Here is a 10,287-nt window from a genome sequence, read left to right on the forward strand (position 1 = left end):
TTTTAAAACATTGGTTATTAGTTTAAGGAGGTTGTGGATTTTGAATCTAATGGAACTAAGAGAGAGATCTATATAGTGCAGAGGCAACTCTAAGATGGAAGAAGCAGGAGATCTAGGTTAGGAAAATTTGGACCCTTGTTGCTTGGTCAACTAGATGGAGCATGGGTAGAATCAACGTATAAGAAAAAGGCTATGAATTTGGATCTCCAAATGAGAAAAGAACTGTTATTTTACGTGGTGAAGAGCATACAAGGGAGGCATTTTGGTCACTAGAAGCCGAGTCTTTCAAGCAAAGCAAGATAAGGATTTGTTGTATGGTCTGACCAAGGAGTAAAGTGAGGTTGAGCCCATAAAAGGAGATGAAGACTTCTACTACTATGATGGGTTGCCTAGGAGTTGGAAATTAAGTAAGTTGGTGAAATTTTAGGTGGATATTCAAAAAGAGGAGAAAATCTAAAAACACAAGAGATAAAGGAAAAGAGGGTCAAAGGATGAACCCGATCTAAGAAGTCTATTTGGGATCAAGGATGGCAATTTTCCTCGTAAAATCGGGGTCCCGCCCCGCCCTGCCCCGAACAGGGTGGGTTTTCCCTGACCCTAAACAGGGACAGGGCGGGGATGGGGAAAATATTTTTTCCCTAAACTGGGGATGGGTTTTGTATATAATTCCCCAAACCCACCCTGAACCTGAAGGTAAATTAGTAAAATATCTCTAGTTTTAATATTGATATGTAAAATATCTCTAAGTTTCCCTAAATTCTTAAAGTCCTAGGATCCCATAATTCTATTTCTGAATTACCCCTAAAGTATTATAATTTTATTCCTAAAATACCCCCAAATTCCTATATCCTGTGTAAATTGTCCATAAAATAGATAATTTTTAAATAATTGCCTTGGAGTAGGGAAAATTTAGGGATTCCCCGTCCCCGACAGGGAGTGGATGCCCCTCCCCAACCCCGCCCTGCTATCGGGGCCAGGGCGGGGACGGGGCAGAGTATCTTGACTACGAGGCGAGGATGTGGAGGGGGTGCCCCACCCCATTGCCATTCCTATTTGGGATACTTAACTAAGAGAATAATGACCTTAGCTATATAAACCCATAGGTAGCATTAGAATCAATGCAACCGGACTAGGATTTTGGGAGTTGAGTCCTTTACCTTTCGATTTAGACTAGCAAATGATGGTGCCATACTAAAACTATGTTTTGAATGTCCTTCCCTCTGAATTAGTTGTGTCTCTGACATTTGATCCTAACTACAACTGGCTAGTGACTTCACCAAATCTAGCTACTTGGCACCAAGGATTAAAGTGTTAGTATCGGGTATCGTATCAAAAAACTTGGATATAAATACGGATATGCTTAGGAAATGTATGGATACGGACGAAAAATATAAAAATTCGTGGGTACGCTAAGGAAATTCATATAAATTCAATAATTATATTAATAATTTCAAGTTTAATGTCAAAATAACATATAAATACATAGGAATTGTATATTTTAATAGTATGTCTGAAGAAATATATTATTATTGATATAACGAGATGTATAGATATTATACAATTTTATTGATAGTGCATCAATTTTTATTTTTATTAAAATCCAAGGCACAAAAAATATGCAACCATTATATTTGAATTATTATATCAATTTTTTTTTATTTTACTATTTCAATTTTTAACATCAACTAAAAATTAATTTGAAAATGTTCAGTAAATAATACTTTCACTTTTGTAAACAAAAAATACGTTTATATAAAATGTAAATGAAATTTTGAATATACATATCATATGAAAATTCATAAATTTCAATTACTAAAACAATTATTCATTATTAATATATTTTTTTTATTTTTATGAATTTTTTAAAATAAAAAATTAATTTTTATTTAAATGTAGATTAGTGGATTTGATATATTCAATTTATATTATATTCTCAAATATTTTGTAAACAATATTTTATCTTTGTAATAACAAATACATTGTTATTTAAAGCAAATTGAAATATTAATTAATAATTCTAAGTATTAAAATAATTATTCTATTAATAATATTTTTATTTGTATAAATATATTAAAATTAAAAATCATGTATATTTTTGTGGATTTGATAAATTATTTATTTTATTGGTTTATAAAATAATAATTTTGAATATTATTCTTCTTAATTTGTACTTGGAGTTATTGAAAATACTATTTGATTAGATTAAATGTAATAATTGATTTCAATAAAAGATAATTTTTTCATTTATTATCACGAAATAGAAAGCAGTTTAGTGTTTAAGATCCTGGTGTTCTTGGACGTTGCACGACTCGGGTTTCAGGGATACAATGGTGCATCAGACCGATACACACAATTAACACGATAAAGTATTAGTCGTGGCGTATCCCGTATCTTCCCCTACCGATACCGACACGATACGCCCCATATCAGGCATCGTATCAATATTTTAATCCTTGGTTGGCACCTTCTTAACACACATACATACTGTACAAGTGCAATGGGTCATTTGCTATTTTAAATGAAGAGCAGTCCTTACCAAATCAATATGAAAACATCACTTAGACAAATTCTTCAAGATAGTGATCCATATTCTATGGATTATTTTTTCACTTCCTTGATTACTTGAATGGAGATAATTTCTTCGTGGATGTCACACTATTTCCTTCATTCTTGTATTATTTGCATATATAGTCAACACTGAAATTAAAGAGAAAACCTAAATGTTCTAAACACTGTTGATTTACTACATCCACAAACCAACCTAGAAATGGAAATTCACTCCGATTTTTACGATTTTTTGAAAGTAATGTTGCAAACCTGAAAAAGTACATAAAATATTAGAGAGCAAAATTTTAACATATACAACTGTGGATGTCTGAAGGGATTTTAAGTCTTCATACCTCCCAAGTGCTTCTTCATTAGTTTCCTTACTTTTTGTGACCAATTCACCAGTTGCTACATCCACCACTGAAACTTTTTCTTTTAGTAGATCTTCACCAATACACGCAAGTCCCTTGAAGTTTTTATCAGTCGCAATGTCAATAGAAGATAAATCTCCTACTAACCTCTCACGTTTGGGCTGGTTTATTTTCATTCAGGAGCATTGTTCGTGGTTTATGATAAGAAAAACAAAAGCAAGTGAATTAACTAAAAGAACTAGAACTTAGCTAGAGGTAACACAATTTGGGCAAGTTAGGATAATTGTGCAAAGATGATTTACCTGGATTCTAAGATAGTTATATTCAATATCAAGGGCTTCGAGAATGGTAGAAAGTTGAAAATCAACCATGTCTCCACTGGCTTGGGTAAACACATCTATTAATGGGATTGATTTACTCCTGAATAGCCAACAAAAACCTCCCCATTCAAATGGATTGTTTGCACTATACCCTTCATTCTTTGCTGAGCCTGTCCCCAAAGAGATAATTAAGAGTCTACCATTGTGCCTAGGTTTCGTATCCTGACTTTCCAGATGAGAACTCGAATCTCCTGGTGTTTTCTCTGTAGAACCCGAGATTCTTGGATTTTTTTCATCAGTACCTGAAATTTCTTGTTTTGTCCCAACTTTAGGACATAGAACATGTGGATGTTTGCTAAAAACTTTACCCAAGGCAACCATAACCTGCAACAATTTTCAAACATTGTTAGCTATTAATTGTAGATACCTTAATTAGATACCAGTTGAAGATATCTGAGAAGTAGGGATTCATACAGGGTTATTAGCAGCTACTCCACCATCAACGAGGTGAAATTCAGTCTTCATTTTCTTTTTCTCTTTGGAATCCTTAGAGTGAGAAGAAATGAGACAAACCCAAGAAAAGAATGAACCAATGAGCTTGAATATATTCCATTTCTTTTTGGGTGTGTTGGTTTCAGAACCATTGTGAATGAAATGATGGGGAGGCAAAAAAACTGGTGCAGCGGAGTTAGCAATGCAAATATCCTTGAGTTTAACATCCAAGTGTGGGTTTTCCACTGACTTCCCATCATTCTTGCACTGCATGCACAAAGAAGATATGAACTAGAACTTCCATAAATTATATAATAAAAAGAGATGAGCTACCCATTACTGCATCAAAAACAAGACATGACTTAAAATATCTCAAAGCATTTAATCCTCACTAGTGCTTATTAGTGCGTAATACCTTATAGTCGATATGGGTCATTTTGGCCCATCACACCCGCAAATTTTCTATTGCTCAACAACCCCCTCCAAAGTTCATATTTGTGAATGGGGGTGGATTGGAGCCGAGCCGAACCTTGAGCTCAGCTCAGCAAGGCAGTACGAGGTTCGAGATAGAATCTTGAGCTCGATCTTGCCTTAAGTCAAAAGTTCATAAGCTCGAGCTTGGCTCGGCTCGGTTCAAGTTCAACTTTAGAAAAATGTTTTATAAAAATAAATAAATAATATATATATATTTTTTTTATTTAATATTTAAAAATTAAAAATTATAATAATGAGTTATTATATAAAAATAAAAATATTATATATAATATATTTATTATATATATTATTTTCTATAATTTTATTATTATTATTATTATTATTATTATTATTATTATTATTATTATTATTATATGTATGTAATTATTCGAGCTCAGCTCGAAGCTTGGTTGAAACCAAGCCGAGTTTTTCATGAGCCAAGCTCGAATAGCTCATAAAGATATCGGCTCGTGATCACCCCTATTTGTGAATATGAATTTCCTGAATGCAAAAAGCATGTGTAAATGTAAATTGGGCTCAAGCTTAGCTCGAAGCTTGGTTGAAACCGAGCCGAGCTTTTCATGAGCCAAGCTCGAATAGCTCATAAAGAGCTCGGCTCGTGACCACTCCCTATTTGTGAATATGAATTTCCTAAATGCAAAAAGTGTGTATGAAAATGTTGAGAGCATGGCATACACTCTTTTTACTGATTAAGTCTTTACACAAGTTTCTTATATAAAATATTGCCCTCAACATAAATATCTGATGAGATTCTGCCATACAGTATTTCTCATCATTCTTTTCTTTAAATTGTCACTATAACCTTTTGCTACACTCTTTTTACTGAATATATTTTTGTATTTATATGCACATTTTCAAGAAAAAATTAAAAAAAAAATCTTTTATAAATAAATGATAAAATTTTTTATTAAAACTAAAAAAAGGAAAGGATAGGATACAAGAAAAAGAACAGGCCAAAAACATCAGGGCGGGAATGAGAAATTCCCACTCGAAGCCTCTCTTAAGAACCAACCTCAAGACACTATACTTCTTCCAAGCCAAAACAAGAAAACACAAAACCCAACAAAGACCTTAAACTCTCATCAACCCACTAACCTAGGAAAAGAAACAAATAAACTGAAGCTAAACCGACCTCCCCTCTTCCACCCCTACTTCTTCCATAGATTGACTTTGCTCTTCTCATGTTAGAGAATAAAACCTATTCAAGGATCTTACTTAAGAGCTTAAGCTTTTAGGTCAAATGGTTCTTTGAGATGGTATTAAAGTAATTTTGACTCAAATGGTCTAGTATTCGATTCTCATCACCCTCATTATAATTAATTAAGTTTCAGCACAAGGTATGGGTGGGCCTGTGCTGTCCACGCTTCAAGCCCAATGGACCCTCGTGTGAGGGGGCGTGTTAGAGAAACCTCCGAGCACATCCCCAATCTCATGAAATGTCTCTCAACACCACGCGTGAAAGGGGACCCCCAAGCACCTTATTATTAATCAAGAAAAACCAATCAGCACTGTTTACTTTAATTTCATGTTTTAATTATGTGATTGTTTGTAGATCAATACTAGAGCCATATACGAGATAGTCTAACCCTACATACATCCAAATACACTTTGGTGATCAGCATTTGTGTCAAACAAAGTAACTCCAAAATGAAGCAATAGCTCAATTATTTTAACTTAAGCACAAATTTCATACATGTCTTAAAGTTTCAATAAACATGGGAAAAAGAGAGAACCTGACAATCAAAGCTAGTGAAGATGATTGGTTGGAGGATTTTCATATCAAAAGTTGGAATAACCACATTTGTGCATGTCTGCCTCAATTTAATATCACCAAGGTTCTTGTCAACAATTTGACGGAGGTATTTGCCATTATACATAGGGCCAAATATTGCTTTGATATACTTTCCCAAGGGAAAAAGCCTGTATATTGCATAAAATGATAGAAGAAGAAATTAATAAATAATAGCATTAACAATCAACAGAGAAAGCAATTAATGATAATAAATAGGACGATAGTGAGGATCAAAAGTCTTCTGAATAGGTCAAGGGGGAATGTTTCCCTACATAATGACGAGTCCGGCTTTGATCAGGGCAAAACCCATTCCATCAGTTTTTGTAGTCTTACATTGAGAATATATCTTGGCACTTATGTGATTTATTTTATGGGAGATATTTTTAATACAAAATTGCATAAGCTGTTCGAACGCGAACACCATTTGCCCTGACAGAGGTGGAACTCCTACATGACATGCTTCACTTTGGATTGACCATGCATGTAATGGAATATTTGGTAGGCACTGAATGGAAGATCACGATAAGGGCAGTATAATTGATGGGATGTACAAATCCATGAAAATTGTTAAAGGTAGAAATAGAGGGAAAAACAAATATATTTAATTGTCGGACGCTTGTTGCAGATAAAAAAAAAAACATGTTTTGGGATTTGTCTAGAGATCACATCAGCACCCCGCAGGTGCCTCACATGCACGTGTAAGCGTGCATTGCAGCATTGGGAATATTTCCAGTGCTTGTCATTGGGAGATGTTCCCAATACATAATTGAGATGTGCTATGGAGCATCAATGTGAACTCACTTGGAGATTACATCAGCACCCAACAAGTGTTTTACATGCACAACAAAAAGAATGCAAGAATTAATGCAAGATTTAAAGAAAATAATAGATTGTGGAACGATGGGAAAACATAGATAGGGTGAGTTCAATATCATTTAGGGATAAAGAGAAAAAGCAAAACAGTAACAATGGTAGCTTTAAGGAGTTCACATCTACGCCCCACAAGGGGGCGCCCATTAGCACATCCCCACCATGTATTGGGAACTGATCGGGAGATGTTCCCAATACACGGTGGAGATGTGCCGTGGGATGCCCCCTTGTGGGGTGCAGATCTGAACTCAGCTTCAAGTTCAATGGCTTGTAGGGGTGTAAATAGTATTCGAAAATCTGATTTTGAATTCAATATTCGATATAATCGAATCGAATTCGGATAATTCAAATATCTAATTGGTTGAATTCAGATATCTTATTCATACTAAATAGTTAATCGGATTTGAATCCGAATATGACCTTATTCGATTCAACAAATATCTGAATTTAACTGATTATTTAATTTTTATATATAATATATAAAATCTTTTATATAATTTATATATATAACAATTAAGTTATATAAGTAATTTATATATTTATATATTTTATATCAATAAAATATTTATTTTATATATTTATTAATTATCTAAAATAATTAACTAATTGAATTCGAATCAAATTGAATATTCGAATATTTAATCAAATTCGAATTTGGATATTAATTTCAATATCCATTGGATATTGAATCAAATTTGGGTATCAAATTTTCTAATCGGATTCGAATTCAGATATTGCCTGATCTGATTCGAATTTGATCCATTTACACCCCTAGTGACTTGACCTTTAATTTTTTATTAACTTCTTTTCTCTATCAAAATATATACTCTTTTTGGTTTTCTAGTCATTGCATCTTGCACCAACAAATTTTTGGTATCAAGGCTAAATCCAACCATCCATGTTGATCAAAAACCAATTATGGAAACACATTCCAATAGCTCCTCTTTTGATATTTTTCAAAAGCTCCCAATCCTTATTCTTGAGAGAACAATGATTCTTGGAGTATGCAACCAAGGTTTTTAAAACTGACTCGAACAATGAACCGGCCAGGGGTCCAGTTCTCGAGTTGAATGGTTCGACTGTTTGGTCCGTTCTGATAAAAAAAATAAAAAAATTAAAAACAATAAAAAATGGTCAAAACCGTTGAACGGTTCAAACGGTTCAACCGCCCAGGTCAGCGGTTTGTTGACCAAATCAACGTTTTTTGGCAAAATATTCAGTTTTGAGGAAAAAAAGAACTAATCACCTGACTGGATCCCAGTTTTCTGGTCCGACCGTCTAGTCCAATCTGATTTTAAAAACCATATATACAACTAAAATCTTTTTACATCTCTAGATTTGTCAATAGGGATGGATATGAACTAAGCTTTTTACAAGCTATTTGAGCTCAAATTGTGGAAAACTCAATTTGACTTTTCCTAAATTGAGCTTGAATGATTGGACTAGTCTTTTATATGATCTAAAAAGTACATGCAACCTCAGTTGAGCAAGAATACATTTCAACCACTGATGGAGCATGTGAAGTGATTTGTCTTAAAAAAAAAACATATATATTAAAGATCTTCAAAAAAAAAACATATTAAAAAAAAGCATAAGAGGGAAGACCAACTAAGAGAGGGTGTTGAAGAATTAAATGTTAGATAAGTTGTAATTTTGTTGGACCTCAATCTATGGATTATATTTTTTTTATTTTTTAGGGGCTTTTCAGAGGAAAGTTCTAAATTTGTAAAAGGGAGAGATCTCTTACCTCTATTGTTGATTCGGACGGTCGAATGAATTATCCAAACCATCACCCAACCGCGATTCCATGTCAGGTTTGATTAAAACCCGTGGTTCGCTCGAAACCTATTGACTGGTCAAAAACCATCCAAACTGGGTGGCTGAACTATATTGACCCATTTGACCTAGTCACTAGGTCATGAGTTGCACATTCAATGCATGTGCAAATTTTGTGAGGTCATAACTTTATGCTCAGATGTCTGATTGGGCTGATTATTTTATTTTGGGTAATTTTTCGAGATCTATGCATTCCAATGCATCCAATGCGACTTGTCTCTTTTTTTCCCAAAAAACCTTTCTTGCCTCAAATTATAATTCTTAGTGATTTTTACAAATAAAGAATTAAAAAATATAAGTTAAATATAAAATAATGCATATATTACATGTAGATATAATTATACAATAATTATAGATAAAATATGTGTTTATAGCTATTGAACCAGCTGTGACCCATGACCTGGAGGCAAAAACGGTTCAGCCTCCAAATTAGTTTTTAAAACATTATTTTGAATGCTGAAAAAAATGTTACAAAAAAAGAAAAAATAAAAGGAAAAAAAAAACTGATCTTCTGCCTTTTACTTATGCTTTTCCAATTTTACTTAAGTTTTGTCTCTAAAAAGATATTATTTCCTGGTTTCCTAGCCCATTGCATTTCCGTTACACCAGCAAATAATAATAACAATACAACAATAATAATACCTGAATTGTGGGAAGATTTTAGGGCAATGGTTTAGGTAAAAGTCTTTTATTTCCTTGGCAGCAAATTTAGGGCAATCGAGTTGATCTTCCCGTACGGTTAACATTGCAGTAATCAGACCACCTGTGCTTGTTCCAGCAACCACGTCAAAATAGTCTGCTATTCTTGCCTCCTTTCCATCCATTTCCTATATCAAGTTTGGTTTTCAATATTAAAATTGAAAAAAAAAAAGAAGATTAAAGAAAAAATATATATTACTATTATATTAAAGGCCAAGTCACGAAACTACAAAAAGACCAACACAAGGTCTCTCATAATCTCATGTATACCTGTAGTTTCTCTTCCAGGAACTGGAGAATAACAGCAGGGATGATTCCTCTTACACCACCTCTATCTATGCTAAGAACTGTGATTAGATCTCCAGCTTTTGGAGGCTGTAGAGGCGCACCAGGCTTTGCAGCCATGACAAACTTAGTAGTTCTAATAAGAGTTAGGATGCTGTAAGAGACTGAGAAGAGGACTTTAGTAAAAGTACGTGGAAGCTTATGCTGAAGGTTAAACGACAAAAAGAGCCAAAACTTCTAATGGGATTTCCTCTTTGAGAAATCTGCCAGTAGGTCTTGTCTTAAATCCCTGAAGTTGGGCATTGATTAGTAGTTTTTTCCACGTGGCAAGAATTCATTTTCCAGCTTTCCCTCCATGTGTCACCCAAAAATGGTATAATAGGTGAGGCTCACGTTACCCAAATGACGAATGAAAGATGATTAATTGGAATTAAATGGTGATGAAAGAATTCGTAGTTGAAGTGGCGCTCTCCAACTTTATTGATATAATTTGCTGGTGATTCGATTTTTCTTTCCTAAAGTCTTGACTCTTGAGAGAACTGAGGTGCAATAATTCAGGAGTGATAATTCAATCAGTGAG

At 33.8% G+C, this 10,287-nt stretch overlaps 1 protein-coding gene across 1 annotated transcript; it reads right to left on the bottom strand.

Moving 5' to 3' along the window:
• Window positions 1-2,558: 2,558 nt before the first annotated feature.
• On the bottom strand, window positions 2,559-9,960 carry LOC148852456 (patatin-like protein 2). Its single transcript, XM_088946974.1, has 7 exons — window positions 9,693-9,960; window positions 9,366-9,550; window positions 5,959-6,145; window positions 3,713-3,997; window positions 3,221-3,622; window positions 2,901-3,079; window positions 2,559-2,817 (listed from the first exon to the last, which is right to left on the bottom strand). The coding sequence occupies exons 1-7, from the start codon at window positions 9,825-9,827 to the stop codon at window positions 2,676-2,678; spliced, it is 1,515 nt and encodes a 504-aa protein (XP_088803100.1). The 5' UTR covers window positions 9,828-9,960; the 3' UTR covers window positions 2,559-2,675.
• Window positions 9,961-10,287: the final 327 nt, after the last annotated feature.

This window comes from Nelumbo lutea, chromosome 5 (genome assembly GCF_056320005.1).
Source record: "Nelumbo lutea isolate HS-2025 chromosome 5, American lotus-T2T, whole genome shotgun sequence".
NCBI classification, from domain to species: domain Eukaryota; kingdom Viridiplantae; phylum Streptophyta; class Magnoliopsida; order Proteales; family Nelumbonaceae; genus Nelumbo; species Nelumbo lutea.